The 27,614-nt window shown below is 41.4% G+C and overlaps 1 protein-coding gene across 1 annotated transcript in view; it reads right to left on the bottom strand.

The window, feature by feature from the left end:
• Positions 1 to 27,614, bottom strand: part of LOC117489004 — a 158,690-nt gene that overhangs the window by 37,883 nt on the left and 93,193 nt on the right. The window contains exon 6 of the mRNA XM_034138220.1: positions 5,788 to 5,969. Within this exon, the coding sequence (XP_033994111.1) occupies positions 5,788 to 5,969 (182 nt within the window). The remainder of the gene's footprint in view (positions 1 to 5,787; positions 5,970 to 27,614) is intronic.

Below are 27,614 nucleotides of genomic sequence, written 5' to 3'. Positions count from 1 at the left end.
AGAGTCCCGTGTTGCACAATCTATTTTACTTAAAATGCTAAAACTCCTTATGCTACATCTGCCTTAACGCATCTGTAAATGACTCGGTATATGTTCCACTAAGCTTTCATGCATTTATTATGTATCCACATGTAACATATGAGTCATCAGCATTAATTAACATTGTACCTATAGCATAGCTGTTCTAGTCTATGTCTCTGCCTGTCTTGGAGCTTTTGTGGAGGGATTAAAACAACACAAAAACGCATGACGGATTCCATTTTCAAAACCTAATTGTAGAATTTGTTTCTGTCTCTGAGATCACTGTGGACGAATCCAGTGGGAGGAGTACTGTGGGTTGGAGGTGTTTACTGTATTTGTTTACATGTAATTTTCTGCCGGTCTCCCAGCGCATGTTGAATTGATCGACACAGCATGTTCTTTTTTCTTCTCTCTCGTACCACCCCGCGCTTAGATCTTGGCTCCGTCTTGTTGTTGCCATGCTGCATCCCTCCAAGTTTCTCTTCATTTGAGCTCTCATTTTTATGATTATTTCTTCACCTGCTTTTCTTAGTAGATGGGTATTTCTACCTCTCTGTGCCTCTCAGTCTCTCGCTGTGCTAATTTCTCTCTAAGGCTGTCACTGATTTTGCAGCTCTTGCTGTCTCTGCATCTCTCTTTCTCTTTCTGGTTCCTTCAATACTCTTACTCTCTTGTTGCACTCTCGGCTGTCACTGGCTCTGCGGGACCTCATTTTAACTCTCCTCCCTCAGTGCTTCCATCTTCTCCATCCCTTCTCTTTTCTCCTCTTTCCTGGGTCCCTTTCCTTCTATTTCTTTCTCCTTGCATCTCTCACCATATCCAGTCCTCTCCCTGCCTTCTCTGCTTCTTCTCTTCAAAGGATTGGGATTTCTGCTTTACACACCACCTCCAGGTGCAGATTGTTTTTAACGAATCCTACAAACCCAAGGCTGAGAACTGACACCGTGATGAATTCAAACACTCTCTCTATATGCAGAGCTACCCGACTCACACAAATATTTTTTCACACAGACGCTCACCAGTAAAAAGACCCCCAAATCATAGCTTTAGTACATGGTCTTCTGAATACAAATGGAAATGTTGCCAAATCACTGTTATTTCTTTCTGCAGATTTGCTCTATTCTCTGAAATAATAGGCGCTTTCACACCGAGTACTTTGCCGTAGTACTTTTAGTTCCCAGTACTTAGTTCATCAGAACTCTTTAGTTCTGATGAACTAAAGAGCAGATCGCGTTCACACTGGAATAAGTCCCTGGGGGAGGATTAGGCAAATGAAGTCGCAGTATTGTGCAGTATTGTGCAGTATTGTGCGATGTCTATAAGACACTATGACTGACTATCAATTCAATAGAAAGGCAACATTTGGTGATGAAAAAATCTTAAGTTTATCAACTATTGAGTTTTAAAGGTCACCTATTATGCAATATCCACTTTTTCATGTCTTTTATACATAAAAAGTGGCCCCTCTGTGTAAAGTGATTCAGAAAGTTGCAGGAAAAAAGATTCCCTCTCTTTTTGTCCTGATCCATTTATATAAAAACCTGTCTGAAAAATGAGCTGATCAGATTTTAGGCACGTTGTAATGTCACAAGGTTTTTTTGGGTTGTGCAACCATTAGCCAATCACCAACCAAGCTAACACCCGCCACCTTATCACCTGAATCCCTTCCTAGAGCAACATTCTGTTTTTTTAAACCAATCATCTCTCAGAGGGGCGTGGCCAGCAGGAGCTCGTTTGCATTTAAAGCTACGGACACAGAATCAGCACTTCTGAAACAGGGCTGAAACAGAGGGGTTTATGGCATGCTACAATTTATGATCTGTTTGGTATTTAGAGCAAAACACTTTAGAGACATGTTTTGTATATATCTGAGACCTATAATATATATATTTTTAAAGAGTACAATAGGGGACCTTTCAAGTCTTCTCAACACTCAAAGTGTTTTTGCCTTTTGTTAATGCCCTTAGATGTTGGGTAATTTCTTTTTCTGAAATCACCTTGAATCTGAATAATCACAATCCAATATTCAATGTGAGTTGGCAATTTGAAGCCTCCAGACACAAAGGGACTTTTTAGTGCATTGTTTTACCTTTTTAATGAGCAAAATTTGAATTGATAGATTCTGAATTTTTAAATGAAAGAGTAGCTGTTATTTTTATAAATACCTCAAAGAACATTTGTAAGTAAGTAAGTAAAACTTTATTTATATAGCACCCTTCTCAACACGAATGTACAAAGTGCTTTACATACAGTACACAATACAAAATGCAACTATAAAATGTATAATACAAGGCATAAAACACAGCAAGTAAAAGATAGGATAAAACACCAATGAAAAACAGCTACAAACTCACCTCCTCCGACGCCGTCGGAAAAGGTGAGTCTTTAGCTGCCCCTTAAAAATCTCCACTGAGACAGAGGCTCTCAGTTTCTGGGGGAGTTCATTCCAAAGCCTTGGGGCCACCGCCTCAAAGGCACGGTCCCCCTTAGTTTTTAACCTGGTTCGCGGCACGCTTAAGAGGCCTTGCTCAGAGGACCTCAGGGTCCGGGTTGTGCTGCGAGGGTGGATAAGGTTGTTAATGTAGGTGGGGGGCTTGGCCATGGACAGCTCTATATGTGTAAACCAATACCTCAAATTGGGTTCTGAGATGGACAGGGAGCCAGTGCAGGGCAGAAAGGATCGGAGTGATGTGGCATGTTTTTTTGGACCGAGTGACTAATCTGGCTGCAGCATTTTGGACCTGTTGTAGCCGGTTTATTGATGTTTTGTTGAGGCAGGAGAACAGAGCATTACAATAATCAAGCCGGGATGAAATAAAGGCATGGATAGCCATCTCCAGTTCTGCATTGGATAGAAAGCCCCTGAGCTTGGCAATGTTCCTGAGGTGGAAGAAACTGGTACGGGTCAGGAGTTTGATGTGTTTGTCTAGTAGCATAGCCTGATCGAAGGTTACACCAAGGTTTTTTATGTTTGCCCTAACGTTACCACTAAATGAACCCAGGTGGCTTGCTACCTTAGAGGCGATGTTATTAGCCGCTAAGCTCAAGACTTCCGTTTTTGATGCATTGAGCTGTAGGAAGTTGCTTGACATCCACTCCTCAATGGCAGACAGACATGTAATCAGGGTGTTTAAATTCTCAGTTTTGACGGGTTTGAAGGATAAATATATCTGGATATCATCTGCGTAACAGTGATACGAGATACCCTTGAATTGGCTAATTAAGGGGCCTAATGGGAGCATGTAAAGGGCAAAAAGAAGGGGGGCTAAAACAGAACCCTGGGGCAGGCTGCAGGATAGGGAAGTGCTGTATGATGAGAACGGGCCAAGGAGAAACTTCTCCCACTGAGGTACGAGGCAAACCACTGGAGGGCAGACCCTGAGATGCCTACCCACTCCCTGAGTCTATCTAGCATGATGGCGTGGTCCACTGTGTCAAAAGCTGCACTCAGGTCCAACAACACCAGAACTACGCAATCACCTGCATCAGATGCCATCATGATGTCATTGGAGACCCTGAGGAGAGCTGATTCTGTGGAGTGATGTTTTCTGAAACCTGATTGGAATTTGTCAAGGATGTTATTGTTATTCAGAAATGTATTGAGTTGGTTAGCAAGGACTTTTTCTAAAACTTTTGACACGAATGGGAGCTTTGAGATGGGCCTGTAATTAGGTATGAAGAACTTTTTATTAAATAGTTTCTTTAATCCTAACCCTTTGCTTTGGAAATATCATATGAGGCACAAGCTATTATTAACTAAAAATATCTTAAAACACTTACAATACATCTCTGGAGGGAATCTTTGTTAATCACAATCAGTTAAGTCATTCATCAAGGAGAAATGTGATTCAAGTGTCTCAAAAGAAGGATTTGCCATTTGTCTCTGTTTATTATACTGTATATCCAATTTGGTAAAGTTTTGTACTCAGAGTTGGATAAAAACCAGCAATAGAAAAAACACAACCCCGGTGTCTGGTTTATTTGAATGTGCCTACCCTCACCCCTTCATCCTCTCCAACATCCCTTCATACCCAACACCCCTCATCCCTACATTCCCTCATCTCTTCATCCTCGCGCACATCTCTTCACGCCTCCACCCATTAACCCCTTCATCACTACGTCCCTCACTCCTCTCATCTCTTCATCCTCACCCACATCCCTTCACGCCTCCACCCATCAATCCCTTAATCCATATATCGCTCACTCACTATTGTTATGTCCTTTTTTAAATCTTTTATTTCTGGTATCACAAAATTCTGTCTTATAAGATGTTGGCAAAATTACAGATATTTGAAATGTGTTAGTTTCACGTCTTTCTTTTTGTGAAAGATACTTCCTAACTTAGCCTGCTTGTTGCCCTAATTGCATGTGCCAACAGCTTCATTCCTGAATAAAGTCAAGAAGTGTAATCTCAAAGGCCAAATTCAGTTTCAAAGATACTCAGATTATACATCCGGGAACCCACGGAGAATTGTTTCTTGCATATTTTAGTTACATTTAAAAAAGTAAACCATATTTTTGATGATTATTTGGATAAAATAGTTACTTGCATGATAATATTGACATAAAATATTCATATACAGTAGTTCCATGGCTACTCTTTTTAACACACACATGTTCTGACAAGCAAACAAGTGTATCAACACACTCTACTCTTGCACCTTAATGCATATATAACACCCTGTGTAGCTCATATGACTAGCACATACTGATTAAGCACTTACTGACTGACATCCATTGATGGAAGAAGTTTCTGACAGCATTATTAGACACACACATGTATGTTTCATTGAAGTGTGTGAGTCACTTGTGTAAGGCTCATTAGAAAATGAAAGCATCATATCTCAGACATGCCTCCCACACACTGGGCCCCTCTCCCCATTAAGTCGACATTACAGTACAAGTGAGGGCGTTCTCCGGAGACAGACAGGTATGAACTCTTATTAGTCATACTGGTAATGAGTGGGTGTCAGCCCCCCCTCCCCCATTCACCTCCCCACTGTGCACACACATCTTCAGATGAATGTGATTATTGGAGACGACAGGCAGCTTAGGGAACGTTTGACTTTGAAATCATCTACTATTACACTAAAGGGAACTATTAGCCATTTGAACTCAGGATGGGAAGGCAGCGTCTCATTCATCCTTCAGTGCATGCAGACGCTCCGCAGGGGGGAAAACCTTCTGAATAAGGAAAGCAGTCTAACAATCTCGGCTGGTCCAAACACTCTCGCTGCAAACCACACCCCAACTAAAGCTGCCGCAAACATTTGCATCTGGGTACGTCATGCTTGGATTGAGTTCGGGAAGACGCTTCATTATGTCCACTGTACACAGAAGGAAATATTGATAAAAAAAGGAGGACGCTGGCTCACAGTGAATCGAGCAGGAAATCAGTTTGTTAGAAAACCATCAAACCGTCGAAAAAAGAGAAAAGGTGAGATGAATATAGATCACCTGTTTAAAACGCCTCACTAAAGAGACTCCTGAGGGGGTGGATCATTTCCGATCTTATAGGCTTATCCGGTGTCTTTGTGTATATCCGGGTAATTCCAGGTTAATGGGCTTAGACAACATGTTTTGTTTGCTATGCTTTGACTCACAGGCAGAGCACAATTCCTCTGCCCTCATTACCTGAGTCATCACCTCCCCTCCTCCTCATCATCTGCTCTTCTTCTTCTTCACTCCTCCACCTTTTTGACTTTTACCTTTAAAAACCTTTCTGTACAGTACATGACCCTGCTCTCCTGTTCTCTGTCGTCTCACCTTGTTGAGCGTGATGACCGCCTCTTGGTTCACTCCGGTGATGTTGAACGTCTCCCCCGTCTCCCCCTCCAGGATGGTGTACTCCAGCTTGGCGTTCTCACCGAGGTCGGCGTCCGTTGCCGAGATGCGTCCGATCTCAGCGCCCGGGATGGCCAGTTCAGAAACCGAGAAGGACCACATGCCTGTGAGAGAAACATGACGGAACATATTAGCCGTGTTCCAGTAGCTCCGATATACTTTATGCAAACATTAAACATTTCTTTTTTGTCTTTTAAACTGTTTCCACATTGCTGTTCCCCTACCTGCGCTGAGCCAATATTTGCAAATGTTCAGATAACAAGGCATTTAATTTAACAGAACAGAGGATGAAGGAGGGAGATAAAAGAGAAGAGAAAAGGCAACGCCTGAACGCCTTCACATTGTGGTGTTATTAAAAGGCTGGTAAATATGGCCAGAAAAACCTGCTGTAAAAAAATAACTTAATTAAAAGGATTTAATAGAAACAGAAGGAACAGAGGAGATTAAAGTGAAGAAAAGATTACAGGTAAGCAAAGCTGCTCTCTCTACGCCTTTAAAAACATTTGAACTCCATGACATGAGCTAACTGCATCTACTTTTTTGAGTCCATTCCTCCGTCCAGCTAACAAGAATTAATCAAGGTAAAGGGCCCTTTCATGTGCGCTGCCGTCCTGTTTAAACATGCAGGTTTTACTTTTAGTGCGGGGCACATTAAAGCAGCACATTATCACAGTGCTGGCGTTGCAGTTTACAGTACACTGAGACACACAGTACAGTACGCTACACGTCTTTTATGATTCGCCCGATGCATTTATCTGATGAAAATATGGAGTACATCTGTGCATCGCTGCATAAAATGTACCTCATTTCACCGAGCACTTTATTTAAATCTAACACACATGTATAGTCCACCAGCTGCACTGACAAGACTAAGTGTGGTAGGAAAGATAGAAATTGAGCGAGGGAAAGGGTGAGATATCACTATTTGGAACGCACAGACAGAACAGACAGGCTCATTCAAACAGAGCTGTTATCGGCGCAGCTAAAGCTAAGGGAATCGGATAGACCTGTAAATGCGAGCGGTGAAATACATCGCACAAACAAATTGGGCTGACAGAATAAAAGATAGCCAGCACTTCAGCAGAGCAGTATCTGAGGCCGGCACACCGTCAGCTGTAAATCTGACAACATCACAGCGACACCAAATGTGAGGTTATTTCACTTTGAGAAACGGGATAACAGTTCACACATCATAGCGGCGGCGGTTATCACGCGGGGTGTTTGATTGTCGTCTTTTTCAAGTCTTGATAAAACGTTTTTTAAAGCACACAGGGGTTTTTAACTCTAACAAGTTATCTACCTGAGGAAAAACAGGTCATTTGACACATTTTCATATTCTAAATAGCTTTACTGGCATGACCATAATTATATACAGTATGAAGAATTACAGAACAGAAAATCTGAAGGTCAATAATTGATTTATGTAAATGTGTATAATACATTAATAATCAAATAAATAAACAATTAAAATAATAAAAAATAAAAAGACGTGAGATGTGAGACCTGGTGTAGATGTGGCAAGCAGAGAAAGAAAGTCCAGCGAGAATGCAGCTTTCTTCCATTTCCCCTTGTATGACTTTTCTTTTTTCTTTTTCAAATAATTGAAGATGACTGTAGAATTTCGGTAATAATTGTTTCCGGACAGGTTTGAATTTTGGTCAAGTGCTGCTCTATTTCCCCAGCAGTTTCCTTTCACACTGTTAACATTTGGCAGCGTCTTTCAGAACACATATTTCCTTTTTTCTGATCTGTCAACTTTCAATCATACTGGAAAAAAAGTTGTGTCTGCCCCATGCAACCTCTCAGGCACAAAAAAAGATTAGGATCAGAATTATTTAATTATTTAAAAGTATTTCCTATACTTGGAATGTTAAAAGTCACAGGATTTTAATAATACTAATGTTGTTTTCCTCTGATGCCAGGCCATGCCATGGCATGCTCTCTAACACATACAAATAAGTTACCATATATTTATTAGAATTTTTTGGTTCTATTCATTCAATTTACTTGGACATTTTTTTCTCCCCGTAGGCATTTTAAAATTGTTATTATTATTTTGATGTTTTCTTACATTGAGTCTTAAATATTGGAAACAGCACAACTTGTAGAGTGTTAACTGCCTCCAGGTTGCTTAAATTCCCCGAACAATTACCGAGGATGTGACACTGGGATGCATTGGAACACACAGGGGAGTCAATACAAATGTTCTCTGTGGTGGCAGCAGAACCGATTGGAGCTGCTGGGTGAAGGTCAGGGAACAATCATTGTCACGGTTAAACAAGGAAACAGGATGCAAACAGCAGCAGAGGTATTCAGTGTCAAAGTCTGCCCGATGATTCCCTGAAGGCTTGTCTGCACAGGATCTGTGGGAACAGATAGGCCTCTGGTCCAATCAATACAGCTTCTACATAAAGGCTTGTGTTTTCCTTGTTTCACTGATGTTTTATTGATGTTTTACCTGAGTTATGACTTGCATTATTTGGTTCACACTTGTTTTACGGATGTTTTACTCACAACTTACTAACGTTTAACTTACTCGTGTTATTTCCACCCCTTAATAACTCATGTCTTGCATTAATTTAATCGCGTTTGAGTTTTAGCCATGATTAAGTTGCGCTGATGTTTTACTTACATTGTATTCTTTCTTTACTTATGTGTAGCTCATTTATGCCACAGGTTTTTTTCACATGTTTTAATCATGTGTTACTCACGTTTACCTTGTATTTTACTTGAGACTCACGTATTAAACATGTTTTTCACATGTTTTACATATATGTTTCCTCTCGTGTTACTCATGTTTTTCATGTAACCTCACCATTTATTCATGTTTTGCCTATACTTTTACTCATGTCTACACATGTGTTTACTTATATATCTAGGTTGTTTGTTTTTTATAACGTTTTTCTCTTGTTTTATTCATGTGGAAATTATATTTTTTTGTGTTTTACTAATGTATTGCTTATGTTTTATTCATGCCTTAATTTGCGTTTCACGTGTTACACAAATGTTTTTCATGTTTTTCTCATATTAACCAAGTGTTACTCACATACTACACGTCTTTGACATGTTATACTCATTTGTATCTTACTCACATATTGATTACGTTTTACTCTCACTTTTCCTATGTGTCACTCAGATCTTACACACATTCACATGTTACCTCACCTTTTCCATTTTAATGATGTTTATACTCATGCTTTTACTCATGTGTTTGAATCACATTTGACTCATGTTTTACTTATGTCTTACTTTAACTCACATTTAACTCACATTACACATGTTTAAAAAACGTACCCATTACCGAAAACATATGTTTACACTTGCCAACTCTTCTTTCTCCTGCTTCAATTGCACTCCTTCAGCAGCTGTGGGCTCTAAGTGCTGCTAACAAACAGGTGACCTACTCTCAGCACGGTGCCTTAACATACTGTGTGAATGCAGTGACAAAGAATTTAAGCTGCTGCTCACACACAGCCTCCTCAACACCAGTGTAGACCGCTTCTGCAGCTATACAACAATGCGGAGCCATTAGTCATACAAATATAATCACCTTATTGAGTGTTTTTCTTATAAAGGTTAACAGTTAAATTACCACTTTGAAAAATATCACAGGGAAAGTAAACTACAGCCTTTGGGTTTTAAAATGCCCTGCATACTATAGCATGTGTAAATGTAAGGCACCTTGCAATTACCAACAAGCACTGAACAACACTGTGAATTCCCACTGATGAGACAAAGGGTCACCCTGGCAATAAGGACATCCATCTGTGAGATAAGTATTTCATACCAAACAGGATAAGATGAAAGGCTTTCTTGATATAAAAAAAATATTAAACATGTAACACCATGGCTGTAAATATCAGTCAGAAAATCAGTAACCCTGTCACATCTCAAGTGAAAAAACAGTTATCAAGCCAAGAACCAGCATGTTGTTGCTGTGGTAAGACGAGTAGATTTGCATGGACAACTCTGTGGAAATACAAACAGCCAAGATGGATTTGAGGGGATTAGCACACATTCCCTCTAGATCAAGAAGAAACCCCAGTGAATCTAATAGCCGTTTTTTAATAAGCTGCCCACTATAATAATGCTGTTTCCCTGCTATGATCTCCGTGTTTACCTGATTGGTCTTTATTAAATGCGGTTCTATTGTCGGAGAGAAATGCTCCTCTTTAAAAAATACTACATGAATTAAATGTGTTTATTGGGGCTGCAATAGAGATTTTTTTTTTTCTCAATAGAGATTACATAACAGCACAAATTACACAAATACACCACTGATATTTGAATGGGATTTGTTTTTCATTGTTAAATATGCTCGCTGGTTAGCTGCTAGCTAGCGCCGCAGCATCTCTGCACACATTGCAAGCAGTGAGAGTGACATTAGGCTCACTGCTGGCCTCATGGCTCTAAAGGGCCATGAATCGGGGGCCGTTACCATATGCTGCTCTGCAGGATGCTCTTTACCCACTTCTTCTTCTGTGCTTTACTTCATTTACCTCCTGGTGAACAACTGCTTCCTCCTCCTCCTTTCCCGCCTCTGTCCTTTACCCAAGTTGTTACACAGGATGCTCTCCAGCGTGTTTCACAGCGCCTGAAGTGTAATGTACTGTACAGGTAGTAACGGCGGGATTCACTTCACTTACAGACTAATGTCTACTTATTGTATAGAATAGTGCTGCTAGTTGAAAAAAAAGCTTTTACTCATTATTCACCTCCTCTGACATCCTTAAGGTAATTTGTCCTTATTACTCTCTGTGAATATGTTCTTACCTTTCATTTATTATTCTCTCTTCAAGTCACTATCAAATTCCTTCATTCATAACATTGGATAAGTGGGTTTCAGTTTGTGAGTGATCACAAAACACAGCCTTCACTTTGATGCAAACTGAAGTGCAAATCATTTGAATGCCACTAAGATATTTTGCAATTCATAAAAGACTGACTAATACATGTCATTTGAACTTTAACATGTTTTGGACAAAACATAAAGCCTATAGAGAGTATATTATTACACTTCCTACATTAGAAAACATGTTATATAATCCGGGTAGGTTTCCCGCCAAAACATAAGTGGCGAAACAGGAAGTATAATGTATGCAATTTCTACAAAGCAGGGTTGTGTGACTTCTTCCATAGACTTTCTTTAAAAAATAAGGACATGGTGATTCAAATTAAGTTTTAGGTACAAAAATTACTACAATGAACTTTCTGCCCCATAGCTTGTGAAGTGTCCAGAACAATTTGCACAACAGCTTCTTTGCACATTTATAATGCATAATCGACTGTACTGCTTTCATTCAATATTTTTGTTATATTGTGTAGTATTCAGATACTCTAGGGCAGGGGTCTCCAACCTTTCTTCATCTGAGAGCTACTTTGAAAAAATGAAAGTGGCCAAGAGCTACTTGCATCACATCGCTTATATGTATTCACATAGCACTCATCAGTTGAATTAAGCTATACTTTTGTACACGTGTGAAATTGCAATACCTAAAGCTTATCAAACATTTTAACTTCACATCAAGGTCCAAGAAAACGACAATTTCTCACATATTATTATGGCCCACATAAGTACATCGCTGAACATTCACATAAATGTCCTTAATCACCACCTTACAAGCATCTTATGGCACATGTGTACAATACATGTAAGTGCATTCACTCTTTTTCACAGTCAGTGAGATGACTGGCACTGCATGGAGTCCACCAGAGGTGTATGCTGGAGTGTACCCACTTAGGTTCACTCTAATAGAGTCATTTAAATGTTCATCAGTCAGTCTTGTTCTGTATTTAGATTTCATTCATGTCAGAAAAAGCTGCTTCACAAAGGTATGTAGAACAGAACCAAAAAAGCAGACATGTTCAGTGCTGCTTGGTGATGTTCTTATAGTTTTCTGGGTCTACAAGGCTCCAGAAATGTTGTGAGTTTTGCTGAGACTTAAACTGAACATGATTTTGGAGATTTATAATCTCCATCTCCGTCTCCACAGGATTGACACTGAACAGTTCAGCCATCTTTTTCATCTTCTTCTTCGTCTTGACATTCAATTATAAACCATAATAAATCAATTGTATAGGTCCTCCCTATGTCTGTGTGTGAAATTGTTCCATCCTCAAAAACAAAAAACGAATGCTTCTGCAGTCTAGCTGCAGCTTCTAGCTACGGTCTTCTGTTAAAAAAAGGACACTGAAGGTCCTGAATGTGGCATCACACACATGACTTGAGTCTGAACACAGCAGACAACAGGAGTATTTACAACAGCATATACAAACACAAATACTGCATGTGGGTGCACACTTATATTCTCTGTCTTACTGTTACATAAATCCCATGAATGTATGAGATTAAGTTAGCTTCATCATATCTCAATCAGTGATTAAGTGAATAATAAAGTTTCTATCGGGTCACTATCAGCCTGTCACTAATTATTTACAGGGAGGGGGCGGGGTTTGGAGGAACAGAGGAGACGGTGATCGTGGAAGCTTTCCTCCTGCCTTCACAAACTTTACACAAGTATATATCAACTGAAAATAGCAAGAGGACATTCATACTCTGCAATCCAAGACTTGATTAAATCCACCAAAAACCTGACATGACGATAACGAGTGTTTTTAAAAAAAACACAAATCCCTCCCTGTGTGTCTCTGAGCCGCAGCGACAGGGCCTGATTCAGAGCGGGTCATTCTTCTGTTGGTTCTGGACTGGTGCTGGTGGAGAAAGCAGACTGCTCCGTGTGTGGTGTCGCTGTGCCGCTGTCACGTCTGTTCCTAGATCTCTGCGTCACCGACCATTTTGATATTCGTGTGACAGAAAAAATTCTAAAATAAAAAACCGTTATTGTCCAGCCGCGGCGGAAAAATCAAGAAGCAACCTTACTACGCTATAATCGATAATCGAGCGGCGAGCTACTGAAAAGCTGCCCGACGTGTTGGAGACCCCTGCTCTAGAGATTATTTTTGATTATATTTGTATCTTATTGTATCTTTTTAACATCTTTAACTTGTGTAATGCTTGACACTGCTGCTGGAACAAAATCATTTCCCATTTTTGGGATGAATAAAGTATTGATCTATAATGCCGGTATGAGGGCCAGGCGATATGGCCAACATCATAAGATATCTTGATAATGATATAGCACAATAGAGTAGATCAATAAAAAAATAGTCTATAATAAACACAATCACGTGAGACAACAACTAATGAATTTTCTCATTTATTTAAGAGCTTTAGAGTGAACTGAACGCAACAGTTTCAAGTCAAAATAAAGAGGAATTCATAAATACATATATATATTTCCATTTGAGTTGCTATGTGCTTGCTGTTACCAGTTTAGACGACTAAATTGTGTATCTCGTTATCTCAATAGATCTTTTAATTATGGTCAAATACATTAAAAGATGTTATCATATTGCAATCTTGACTCAATATTCAATTCTGTGGATATATTTGTAGCTGCTTTCAATAAAAGGACATCTTAAAGAGGCCCTATTATGCTTTTTGGGGGTTTTCCCTTTCCTGTTGTGTGTTATACTCTTTGTTTACTTCCATAACATATAGACATCACTATGTAACACTCGCGCTTCTATTGGCTATTGATCTAACACATTGTTAAATGCTAAGGGGCGGGATATTTCCGAAACATACAGTATAAGCAGTTGACCATCACAACAGAGCCAGCCAGCTAACCAATCAGAGCAGACTGGACTCTGGTTTCAGACAGAGGGTGAAAAGAGGTGCTGCAGCACAGGCAGTATGAGAAAAATAAAGAGCTTTTTGAACATTAAAGCATGGAGACATGTCACAATAGAGACACTAAATACTGAGCAGAATATGTTGCTTCATTATCATACAATAATGTTCACAGATGTGTGCTTCAACTTTGTGGCAACAGTGTGTTTTTGTCCATTTCCTGTTTAAACATGACAATGCTTTGTGCACACAAAACAAGCTCCATAAACAAATGATTTTTCCGGTTCGGTGCGGAATAACCTGTACTGAGCTCCGACCTCATCTCCATACAACACCTTTGTGATGAATTAGAAAACACAGACTGCAGGCCAGGCCTTCACCCAACACCAATCTTACTGGTGTTGGTGTGGCTAAATCCCTGCAGCACGATTCCATGATCAGTAGCTGTCCAAAAAAAGTCTATTTGTTATAATATCTTCAAGAAGGAAACATATTTTGGCTCAATGTGAGCAGTTTATCACATAGTTCACATGACAGTAATAAGTCACACAATGATTATGCAAACGCCCCCTTGGCCCCTGCAGGGGTCTGCCCAGTGGAAAGGGACAGCATGTGCCAATGAATCAACACTAAATGCCAGTTTATGTTGTGTGACTACCATGCCTACCATCTGGGACTGACAGCAGCAGAAGGCTGAGGCGAAGACGACTCGAACATAAACAGGAATGTTGCTAATGAGACGGCAAATTAGGAAAGTTATTTACAAGACTGCTGTTTCTATTGATCTGTACCATTGTGTATCGAATCGGGGCACGCCTACGCCGGCGCAGCACTTCCTGCCATAGTCTCTCTCTTACACAATCACACACACACACACACACACACACAAGCTCCAGCCTCACTCTCGCTCATACACACTTGTCACACACAGGGAGCGCTCAGGAGGAGAGTGACAAAGAGGGTGTGATGCTGGCAAAGTATAGGCTAGACTTAGTCATTATCAGCTTGCAGCTCACACAGTAGAGCAGCTGGCAACACGAGTCATACATCATTTCCACCTGTGATGGACTGGGAAAAGAAAAAGAGGTAGATGGAAAGGGGGGGCGAGTGGAGTTGAAGGCTGGTGAAAAGGTAAGTGACCAAGAGAGGTTCCAAGCTGATTCGGTTCATAAAAAGGCTCAAAAAAGCACCTGGGGGTCGCTGGTAAAATCACACATTGGATGAAAATAGAGTGTGCCACGGGTCTGTCCTTTGTTCGCACAGGTAAAGCCATTAGAGCGGGCGGTGAGGAAACAACATGGGCGCTTAAGCTCGATGTTTCATGTCTCACTAATGTAGGCGCTCCCCGTTGAGCTGGCCATAATTGTGCCATGGAGAGAGCAGACCGAAAGCTTTGCCGTATTTGAACACTACTTCACAGACGAGACGTCACTGTCCACATGTTTCATTCTAACCTAGTTCATATCGGCCTGCGCTCATTCCCACGGGACAAACTCAGAGGGGTTTTTATTTGAACAATTTGCCCGGCCGCTGCCAGAGAGAGATGAACAGTGCGACGCTGGCGAGGGGATTAGTTGGAAATGAAGTGAAATGACAGGTGGTGAGTGTTAATTATGCAGGGTGGAGTTTAATACAGGTTTAAAAGTGCAGAAAATGAGCTTAAATTGACAACATGCTGCATGGGGAGGAGAGGGAGGGGGGACGATCTAAAAGAAGAAGTGGACAGATAAATGTTAAATGAAAGAGAGGAAGGGACAGAGAGGAGTGAAAAGGAGGGGAGTGTACCTGTGGGCCGGAGAGGGGAGGGGATGGGAGTGGGAATACAAAAATAAAGAGGGTGAGACTCAACTGCGTCTTATCTGAGGCGTAATGTCTCTCGTGTTGGCGGCGGTGGAAGGCGTCGGGTTAGGGGAGTCATTAAAAAAATGTCTACTTGGCTAAAGCGCAGGCAGTGGTTTTGAAAATAGCCTGAATAAAATCTGCATCCGCTTAGGGGGGAGTCCATCACACAGGCACTCATACTCAAGAGGGCTTAAGGGAAAAGGCCAGAGAGAGACGGAAGGCTGGATCAAGGCTGGGGGGGTGGGGGGGGGGGGGAGTGTGATTTAGGCATCGTCACGAGTGTTTGAGACACAGAAAGGCGGGGATGGAGATGCGGAAAGAGCATTTGCGGAATTTGTATTCTTCCCCAAGTCACTACGGGGTTAAATTAGACTGCTTTGCAATGAAGCTGCGCCTTCTATCTCAGTGCTAATAGGGTTAATAATGAAACAGTGTAGATCTTTTTCTTCACAGGCTCCAGGGCAAGCAGTTTAAAACACTGCATGCTGCTGTTTAACTTGTGCAGGCCATTAGCAGTTACTGAGCTCTGTTCTAATGTCATACAGAGTAGGAGGATGCCCGAGTGTGTGTGTGTGTGTGTGTGTGTGTGTGTGTGTGTGTGTGTGTGTGTGTGTGTGTGTGTGTGTGTGTGTGTGTGTGTGTGTGTGTGTGTGTGTGTGTGTGTGTGTGTGTATTAGTCCATTAGTATGTGAATGCCTCTTCTTGCATGCTGGTGTGGGCGCACTCAGGTGCCTAAAGTGCAAACACTGCTAAACAATGTGGAGTTGGCCAGGCCGCGTCCATCCTAAATCAACCTTAAATGTAATGGTAACTTATATAATGGAGCTTTCAGCAGGGGCTTCATTGAAATATCCCTACAACCACGTTTTGAATTGAAATGAAATCCAAGGTTATGAAGAGAATGCACCAGCCTTGCCGTGATATTAGGTAGCTAAAAAGCTTTACACGGCCGGACTCTAGAGGGGACTGACAAAGAGATAAAATGACAAAGTGGCTGAATGACTGACTCATGTGACTAAGAGAAGTGAAAGTAAAGTTTGCGGCTGGCTCGAACCAGTTAGACTCGTCACTGACATTCTGCGAGATATTGTGAGAGAGAAATGGACGGCGAGAGCTCAAGGGAAGAAGTTGGGGAAAAAAAGGGAGAAATACGACACGGGGAGAACGAAGGAGGATTGTGAGTGAAAGGGAGAAAAAGAAAGAGAGATGTGACTGAGAGCAGTGTTTCCGGCAGTGATTTCACTGTCTATTGAAGCAGAAAGCACTGAACTTTAGATGAAATATTAATACAGAGCGAGGGAAACAGAGGGATGGAGAAAATAAAAGGATAAAAAGCATTGCTGGTATTAACCACCTCCGTTTTAATTAAGTCCCTCCTTTCATTTCATTTCCTCCATCTCTTCTTTGGGCTCCGAAGATGTGAAAACTTAATTAGAAAATAACAATTATTGGAAATTACTGGCTATTACCTAATTGTTAAAGTTATCACTCTCATCATTATTACTCTTTGCCTCCACAACAGAGCATTTGGAACCAGACGGAATTAGTCAAACTGTTTTGGGAATCAAACGCTCAATTCCCCCCCCCCCCAGAATGTGCCGTTGTGGAGCCAGAAAGTCGGGTTTAATTAACATGAGGTGTTGTCCCGGCCTAAAGGCAGGCAAACGGCTGGACATGGGTTTGTAGAGATGAGAAATTCTTGAGACAAAAATCATCAATTTATGATATTTTAAAGCAGGAGAAGCTGCAAGAGAAGAACCAAAAAGAACTCAACGAGACTTAAATGTAATATTCTTGCTGGTTTGTTTGAGTAACAGGATTTACACTGATTGAATAAATTATAAGATTATGGGATGTCAGCGGGGTAGGAAAATGCAATCAGGGCCCGTATTTATCAAGCGTCTCAGAATCAGTCCCAGGTGCTACGCTGAAATTTAACCCAGCACTCAAAACACTCCCTTCTTCAAGAGGAGGATTGAGTTATTTATGAAGCATCCCACACTCACTTTCAGAAAAGAAGACTTATTCTCTAAGGGTGAAACTCTGCTGTACAATAGAATATATGATGACATGAAGACAGTTGTAGTGAGAAATATTAAACACTGGAAAAATTAAAAAATGCAGGAACAAACTAAAGAAATGTAATGTAGTGCAATTTATCGAGGTTAAAGCTCCATTTCCATTACCTTGACTGCAAACCTGCATTGTATCATCTGTTTGTATCATATTTATATAAAGTTATTCCTCATTGTTTTTGTGTTCCAAGGAATGTCCAGTTACAACAAAGACGTTTTGTGATACAGACCCCGCACTGAGAGACAATTTCCATGGGGGGAAAGAATCGTCCATAATCTGTGAACACAGATTATGGACGATTCTTTCTCCCCATGGTTACCAAAGAAAATATTGGACCCTTTTTTTTTTTTTTAATCTACAGATCTTTCGAACATTCTGAAACAAAAATTGCATTATTGAGACGGACAAATCAGGAGAAAACTCACTCTGTTTGAGATTGATTTTTCTGTCCCGGAAACAAACTCAATCAAAATCTGCTAGCATAGCACACTAACATTTAAGCTAACATCAACTAACAGTTGCGATTGCTCTAGCTAACTCATTTTAGTAATGCCAAACATGTTCAATAGCTGTGTTTATATCTAATATCAGCTCAAATATATATATATATAAATACATGTGAACTTGTCCATTTGGGAAACAGGAAGTGTTTACCATTTTATACTATTAGCGCCGTTAGCAATGCAATCCTTCACTAACAGAATATCTTTGGTAACGCATGTCCGCTTGGTACATTATGGAGGATTCTTTTCCCCCATAGTCACCAAAGTACATTTTGGACCATATTTTCAAAAGCCTAGGGTTTTGCAAAAGATTTGTCTGATTTGCCAGTTTCAGAACAAACCCCTAAGAAAGTCTGCTAAGCGCGCTAATGTTTAAGCTAACATCAACCAACATTTGTGAACACTCTAGCTAAATAACTTTAATAATGCCAAAGGTGTTAGTTAGCTGTGTTAACATCTAATATCAGCAATACAATCTATACAAACACATTTGACTATGTCCATTTGGGAAACAGGAAGTGTTGATAACATTGTTGCCAATTGTAATGCAATCTTTCACTAATAAATGTCAATTCCCGCCGGGTACATGCATAGAGTCTTTGAAATTGAATACATACTGATTATGTGGGATATGTGAGAATGACATTAGCAGTCTAATTTAGCTTTTTTAAATTGTTTTATGCCTTTATTTGAGGCACATTTGCCAGTATTGTGTAATATTACATATTCAGCAATTATATTACCTCCTGTTATGTGACCTTTACAGGTGGTCCTTATAAATGATTCATTTCTGATAGCGTCACGCTGAGTGGAGGGGAAATGAATGAATCATTATCTGGGAAGCTGCATGAGCGATCAAAGTTCTTTATTTATTTTTTTTATTCTGCAGAAATTGCTGGTTGTTGTTGAGTTTTACAAAGCTACAATTTCCTGTCACCATTATTTTGAGTGTTCTGTGATTTTGGCATGTGTGTTTTCTTATGAATTCCTTTCAAATCTGTAAAAAACAAACAAACACTGATATCCCTTTTCCCACTGAAGGGTCCTGAATGTCTCTGATATAGTGGCGTGTGGCGCAGTACATAGAGCGTTGGTGTTCGCATCAAGGGAGCACAGGTTCAAACCCCACTGCATTCAGCCTGTCGTTGTGTCCCTGGGCAAGACACTTCACCCCAAATTGCTCCTGTGGGGATTGGCCACAGTATTGAGTGTGTAAGTCGCTTTGGATAAAAGCGTCTAACAAGTAACATGTAATGTAATGTAATATAACTAGGACCCTCATGGATCTCTCCTTTACATCAGATTGAGGTAAGGGTTTACCCCTGTTCCTAAAAAGAGGGCCAACAATGTTTTTTAGCCAGCTACGACTTATTTCCGTCTCCAAGAAAGCTTGATACATTTGCGGCAAATTCCATAATTTGTCAGAGAAGAATAACAGAAGAGAAAATTATATGAATAGAGAATAAAATGTATGAATCTAGAAGCATGATTGAGATAACATAACATCAGATTTTAATAAAGATAGTAGCTGCAATAGATTGATAGGGTCTTCAGATTAGTCAAATAGTACTATGAGATAATTTAGTTATTGCACTACCCAGAGGAATAAAGTCAAACTGTTTTTATTGCCATTACCATAATTTCATACATTTTAAACTAACATCAGATAATGGTGGCGGATAACACTGAATATAAATGCACCGATTGCCAGCTGAATAAATACATCATTTGCATTGATGTAGATAAAGTGATTTAGAGCAGTTTATGTGTAACAGATTACTTTTTGAACCCTCCTCCCCCCCCCTCCCTGCCGTTTAATAGTGTTTTTATGCAAAGCAGCCGTGCTCTGAATTCATGCACTGTAGCAAAATGAGCCTGGTGAGAGTCGAACACATAATTGCAAGTGCAGCAGTTACAACGTGCTAAACCACACGGGAGCCTTCCAAACGGCTCCCGGAAAAAACAATGACAGTCCAGGTGCACAGCTTTTGCGACTATGTTAGCGGGGAAGAAAAAAATACTTACAGAAAAAAACTAGACGGATATTTTCATTTGAGGTGCGGATGTTTCTCCTACCTTTCGAGTAGATGCAACAATGAATAGTTTGTTTACTCAAATATAAGGTTTATTGAGGACAGGCATCCAGTCTATATCCTTTCTTTTCTCTGCCATCACCTGTCCTCTCTCTTGCCGTTCTCATTTTGCTTACATCGTACACACCAAGCCACTTCTGCTTATTTGTTACTTATTATAAAACAGCTGGAAGCCACACAGACTCCTTCAAGGCCCTGCGGGGGCTCATCACTCTTGGCGTCTAACAAAAGTTTACTTTATGCCAGTTCGGCTGACAGAATAATAATTTGTTTACCCAATGTGTAACTTGCGGTTCATAATAATGTCGTAAACTTTCCGAGCAGCACAAGACAGTTTGCTCTTGCCAGCTTTTCTGTGCCAAAAGGGATGAGAGAATGGGGCTGAGGCGATTCATTTTGCACCCCTCCGGCAGGGTAGTTTACCCACCGCCGTTTGTCTGACAGAGAGCGCAAAGTGGATGGCGATCCTAGGCATATCTCAGAGGAGATGACGTGCTGGCCCACTTCCAGCCATGATTCGAGAGAGAAAAGGGTCAAGAGTGCGGAGAGGGCAGGAGGGGCTGGCAAAGACCGCTGGGAGCGTGCTCAGTTGGCTGCTCAGAGATCCTAAGAGGGCTAGGTGGGGATTGTACATGTTCAGCCGAGTGGACATCGGTGTAGTTCCTCAGTGGCAGGGGATAAGGGTGAGAGTCTAAAAGAGTGTTCTTTGCTGTCAAACTCCTTCCCGGGACCCTTTTGATGGGCTCGAGAAACAGGATTTTCACCCGTGTATACCAACACGAGAGGCAGCCCTGGTGAAAGGGAGAAAAAAAGTGATGCGAGACAGCTAGCAATGGCCCGCCACACCCCGTTGAGGATGTGCCGCTCACAGTCCAGCGACTCCATTCATCAAGCTAGACAGAGAGAAAAAGAGAGCGCGCGAGAGAGGAGAGGGAGAAAGGAGAAGTAAACAGAGGCTGAGAGCTGAGAGGTAACGTTGCACGACAACAGCAGAGGAACTGAGTGCTCGGGGACTAACGCAGGTAAAAGTAGGTATGCACATAGAAAGGAAGGATGCAAGGAAAGGAAATTAGGAAAACAAGGAGAGAGAGGTTTAGACGCTACTGGGAATGTTCCCATACATGGAAATCACTTCCTCTTCCCCGGCTCTCCATGGCTCACTGATGGCTCGGCGAAAAGAGAATGGCTTTAGCTCCTATTATTCTGCGCGAGGGGGCACACTGCCAGGTCAGATGAGAAAGTAACACACAGAGAAAATACAAAATTATCAAGACAGTCTCTTTGCGTTTGCCTCCCTGCCTTTCCTGTGGGTTGTCTATGAGAAAGGGACCCTTGGAATTGGCGCAGAAAGTGTGATGGATTCACCCAATTTCCACAGAAGCCCAGGCTTTTACGTTGGGAAAAGTGAAAAAAACAAGGGACGGAAATGACTCTATTTGGGAGGATTAATTACGTTTTAAATGTCCCTGTTTTTCCTCCGTGATGGCAGGTAAAGTTGCAAGAATGGAAAATGCTCTCAGTGTGGAGAATGTAACACCCTCTAGGGTTTCCATAAAGCTGGATTGCCTGCGTGTAGGTCTATTGGAAACATTGTGTTGTATAGGGCGATTACCGCGCGATGAATCTCTCCTTCCAAGCTCTTTTGCACAGGATTGTGGAAGAAAAGCCCATCAGGGGGAAGCGCTGCCCGCAGATTTCTCAGAGTCAATGCCAATATGCTGTGGCATGGCTGTCAGCGCAAAGCCTCGTTTGTTTGTTTATGTTTATGTGCGCGGGAACAAGAGAGAGCGAACAAAAAAAGCCACTACGAATGAGGCCGACCGACCCTGCTTCTTCGAAATTCTTGGACACATTACACACACACACACACACACACATTTAGTTGGCTGCAGCATTCCGACCGACGCAGGGTAAAAGCCTGGAGGAATCTATCCAAACAGAGCTCTATGACTCCAGGGCACTTCAATGGCAGGCCTAATTGTGCGGTGTGATATGAGGGAGCTATTTCAGCAAAGGCTTTTAATATGCCTCAGCGCTATCTCCCGCCCTGCATATAAGGATTTTGCATATATACTTTTGTATGCGGAGTGTATGCGGAAATGAAAGCTCCAAGGGTGTCCTTAAACATACAGCACGAGCCACATTTGCAGTAGTAAATCACATGCAATCAAACCAGCTCCTTGCTTTATTCCCTTTCAAGTATACATGTAGAGAAATAAGCATGCATGTATAAACAGATGCTGACATAAATCCGCCTGCGTCATGCGCTCTAACACAACAACAACCTGCTTCCTTCCCCGTCAGCTCTGTGTGAGATGAAGTGGTTTTCAGCTAGTCTGATTACCACCCCCCCCCTTCTCATCTCTTTCCCTGCCTCCCGTCTCCCTCCTCCCTCCTTCACGCATTGGTGAACTTGCCCCTAGGACTTGCTTTCATGCATTCTAAAGAGATCCACGGCTTTATCGTGCCAGTCCAAACAATGGCAGACGTCAGCGTGTGGGTGGCGATCATTGGTCGCGACGACAGGAAGTGGGCGTCCGGGTTGGACGGGATTGGCCAACGAGCGTTACCCCTAACTCCGATGAGCCCATTACTGGTCTGCAAATGCACGTTAGTCATGCCATTTAACCAAATTCATTATCGATGCCCTATTGAAGCGCACACAAAATATTTTTGATATGCATTAGGTGTTATTGAATGCGACGGGACTGCTAAATAGAATATAACAGACACTGATGTACGCTGATGGGACAATCGGTGGGTGCTTTGTCTATTTTATTCCACTTCCATTCTCTGTGTTGGAGAAGTGTGCCATTGTTTTGTAGAAAGAACTGTTCAGTTCAGTACTTCACTCGTGTTCTATTAACATTAATATTGTATAACCCATTATTTATTATTGAATAAAACAGTATTTGAAGAAACTTCTATGGCCGATATTTGCCTCAGGAATGAGAGCTTTCGCTTGGTAGTGAGCACTAATGTTCATTAACAATAGCTATAGTAGTGGGATGTGTGAGTGTGGACGTTTAGACAAATGGGATTTCTCACTTTCTGCCACACTGACTAAAACTGATTGTGCACTGAGGGTGTTTTAAAACAGGAACAGATGGGAGCGAGCGTGATAAGGGACATGAGGGTACCGGGTGTGTGGAGAGAACACGCTGAGCGAGTGGGAGTCAGGAATGTGTTGGAGAATATAAACTGGGCCTGACAGGAGACGACAAAGACCATCGCCTTCCTGTCTCCTTGTTTCCTTCTCGCCTTGGACGCATAATGCACCAATGACCCAACTGCTTACGAAAGAACACACAAAGGTGGATTCCTATTGGATGCAGAGAAAGCTTGTGCAACCCGCACAGAAATAACACAAGTTATTATGGCAAACTGTGAGAACTCTTTTAGCTCGCACACTTATCCCTCTTTGTTGTGTGTACTCCTCTTCACCCTTTGTTCGCATCTCATGCTCACTAAAAGACATAATACCCTGATTATCCCCCCTGACTTCTTTCATTTCATTCACTCCCCCGCTCTCTTACTTCTACGTTTGTCTCCTCTGTCTCCGGCTTTTCCTTATGTTCTCGGAGCCTCTTCTCACCCACTCCTTCTTTCGTCTCACTCTTCTCTTGACAACTTTATCGCACTTTTCTCAGCAACTCCATCTTCCTCTTTCGGGAGCACACACTAGGAAGACTTGCACACACCTCCTCTTTCTGCCTCCTCCCTTTGACACTCTCTATTACAGCCTCACTCTTGGGGGAAATGAATTAGTAATATTTATGATGAAGCCCTCTCTGAACTATTCCCTCACTGCTCCCCCCTCTCTGTTTCATCTCCCCGGTGTATAAAAATGACACTGATCTTATCGGCGCTACCTATGTAGTCAACTGTCAGCCCATCTATCTTTCCATCCATCAAACCGCTGGGAGAGTGATAGCTCCCTCAGCGGTTTTATGTGGCACCGTTGGCAAGCCAAGGTTGTTTGGAAACCACATAAAAACGGGAAGCAGCACCTGCGTCTCCGTCTGCGGACTTGTCACCCGGCAGAGTTGTAGGCGTTGAAACAGTTCTCGCAGGCGGAGCACAAGACGCAAATGTGTTCCGGGAGAAGAAGTTATGAGTCTCCGGATGCGTCTGGGAGTTTCTGTGTGTGTAGTTAAACTATAACAAAGTGCTGCTCCAACTGTCAGAAGGAAATGAGTGAATGGATTGCCCTGTGGCAGCCTACAGATTCATTTGAGCTCTACAAAGGCGGTGCAGTTGGTGTACGGATCTAAGGGATTGGGTCAGAAACGCTTGTCAAATGTTGACATTTCACCGAGAAGAGGAATACGAAGAGTGACATTTTCACTTTCTGGTATTTCCCATCAAAGAATGGATGGAATGGAAAGCTTTTTAAATTTAGAGGGACAGGATCGTCTTGTAAATATTAGGGAGGACAGCTTATTTTCAGGTTCATAATTGTATTGTGTGGCTCTGTGACATGTTTACGTGCTAAAATGTTCAAAAAGGTGTTTATTTTTCTCATACTGCCTGTGCTGCAGCACCTCTTTTCACCCTCTGTCTGAAACCAGAGCCCAGTCTGCTCTGATTGGTTAGCTGGCTGGCTCTGTTGTGATTGTTCAACTGCCAAAAGATGGGTCGGATATGTCCCGCCCCTTTGCTTATCACGTACAATGTGTTTGAGTTCTAGCCACTAGAAGTGTGTGTGTTACATAGTGATGTCACTATGTTAGAGAAAAAACTAAGGAGTCCAGTGGAGGCGTTTCAGGTAGGGAGGGGGAGTATGTGTGGGAGGCAACTTTGGGATTTGAGCCTTTGCAGACCATTTACATGCACTAAAACCTGTATAACACACTACAGGAAGGGAAACCCCCAACAACCATACTAGGGCCTCTTTAAATGTAAGTAAGCACTCATGCAGTAATGTAATACTATTTTGAAGGTTGTGTGTATTTAATTATTCTCTTTATGGGTTTAAAGCACTGGATGTGAATATTCAGAATTCTTCTTCTACTTTACAGCACCACTCATCAAACTGTTGGAATCTAGTAATTCTGTATGTTAGCTAACTGTAGTGTGATTACTGAATTACAAAACGCGTTACACTACTCCGTTACCGACAAAAGTAATATTATTACTTTGTAACGCGTTACACCCAACTCTGTTAGCGACCCGAGGACTCTCTTAGAATGTATTCAACAACAGCAGAAATGCAGAAGTTTCAAGGGCCGTCCCCATATTGTTTTGGAGGATGTGTATGAAAAGGTTTTGTGAAGTGAATAGCAAATAGTCCTAGTGGCCCAAGCTTATGTTCTATTTATTAGCCTTTTCTGAGCCTTTCAACAGTATCTCATAGCCTTCGATTTGTTGAGATGTCATGGAGATGTAATTGTGATGAGCTCAGTAGCTGTTGTGATTTCATTCATCATACTTTTAGGGCCGCTGAGCAAACTCCATCCACCGATAAACACTGTGTGATGTGGTCGAAAGCTCCTTGAAAAGGCTGGTAAATGGATTTTTGGATTAGCAAGCAAACTAGTTTTTCAAAGTCAAGAAAGCACTTCATGCCTAAAGAAGACATGTTGTAAATAAACTCAGGGAACATGGGAAAGTTTTTCACAATGTAAAAGACTGATATGGCTATTCACAAATACATTATTTTAAAAAGCCAGATAATTGAAGAAAGCCTGTAAGATAAACAAGAAGTAATTGGAAAACTTAAAGATGATTGCACTTGTTATCTTTCTGCTGCTATTAGTTGTACAATTCATTTTAAATGGTGCGCACAACCAAACTGTACTCACCTGATCGTATCTGGGCTATTATACTGTGTAGTTCAATGATATCTGGTCATTCTAAGCAAATCAACTGGAGGAACAATTATAAACTCAATATTTTAGCTAGTGGCACTTTTTTCTGATACATTGAAATATTGGAATTGTTCTCAGGCAACAGAAAGAACTGGGTCATGTTTAGTTAATGTTTTTTTTATAGATGTGGGAAATGTGTTTCCCCTTTTGTTTCTTATTTTGTTTGAGCTGTCTGGCATATCCTTTCTTTCAGGTTCCGATGTAGAAATTGCTGAAACTACGAAGCAATGTTTGGATTTAATTTTGGAACTGCCTACAAGAGGTGAGGACATAAGGAAGAACAAGTCTATTTGGTAATGGTCTGCTGCTTTGGTTGATATGATACTTAACAGAAGATACAATGTGTGGTAGAATGGTCAATCCAATTGAAAAAGGATTTCAAGAACTGCAAATTAGACTTAATCCTTGGAATACTACTTGTTTTTATTTAATCGTACCAATAAACAATAACAGTACTCAAGTAAAAAGTACTGTTACTCTATGTATATATTGACTCAAAGAAAAGTGGTGAATTAAGTGGGTGTTTGTCATCTGATGGTTGCCTCGACGGGGAGGGATTGCATTGCAGCGGGAGGAAACGCTTGCCTCGGGGAGGGAGAAAAAAAGCCACAGCGGAGAATAAACAGAAGGGTAACCATGGTAACTATGGGCGGGAAGTCTTCTTCACTGCTTTTGTGGCAGACTACAGCGCCACTTACAGGCCTGGCATATGTACTACAGCGTCTCCAGCGCTTTCGAACGGCAATGGCCGTGGCTGTCTCCTCCTGATTGGTGGAGTTGGTCCAATAGCCGCAGCGCCACTGTCCTGACGTCAGGACAGTGTTCAAATCTGGATCAGTTTTTATCAGATCCGTTGCAGCCTCTTTTTTAGAGATTTGGGTATGGAGGAAAATAGAGAGGGTTGTGTTTTCTGACACTTGGTGAGTTCCCTGGAACACCGGGGACACATATTCATGTATAAAAGACGTACAAAAGTGCATTTTGCATGATAGGTCCCCTTTAACTCACTTTGAAGAGTGCTAAGCACAGGATTGTTCTTTGTATTAAGTTCATCTTGTTTTTGGTATACTTCCAGTGGATGCCCCAGCCTTTCAATGTATCCCTAGGAGAATCCCACTGTGGATTATATACACACAGCAATGAATTATTCATCTACGAAAAACATGCAAAAACATGTCTAAATAAATGACTACATGAAACAAGACGAGGACATTTCCTAACAACAACACTATGTCCCGACAACAAAGCTATACGATGTTGTGGAAGGCCCATCATCTTAATTTCCCTATGGATTACCAGAGGAGTAAAACGTCATCCACTACGCCTATCCTAAAGCTTTGTAACAGGAAGTTGATACCCAACACCCTTGTTTACTCTCTGAAAATTATTCAGCCATGTGTTCCACAGAGCTCTGCCATAATTAGGAGCTTAATCAGGCGAGGAGTTGATGTGGAATGAGACGGTAATAGACACTCCCCCTTAGCAAAATGTTTACAACCGTCTGCCTTGTTAAGGGTTTAAGGAATAGCACGAAACAAAAAAAATCTGTTCACAATCTGATTTGTGTCTCATGGAAAACAGGCCTATTGCGAAGCATTTTGTCCAGTAGTCTATTTATAATGTGAATATAGCAGGAACATATCGTCCAAAACTATTTCTAGTAGTCAAATAA

The sequence above is a fragment of the Trematomus bernacchii genome, unplaced genomic scaffold, assembly GCF_902827165.1.
Source record: "Trematomus bernacchii unplaced genomic scaffold, fTreBer1.1, whole genome shotgun sequence".
NCBI lineage: Eukaryota > Metazoa > Chordata > Actinopteri > Perciformes > Nototheniidae > Trematomus > Trematomus bernacchii.
Note: the sequence above shows the minus strand (reverse complement) of the source record. Positions and strands in the feature narration are given on the sequence as shown.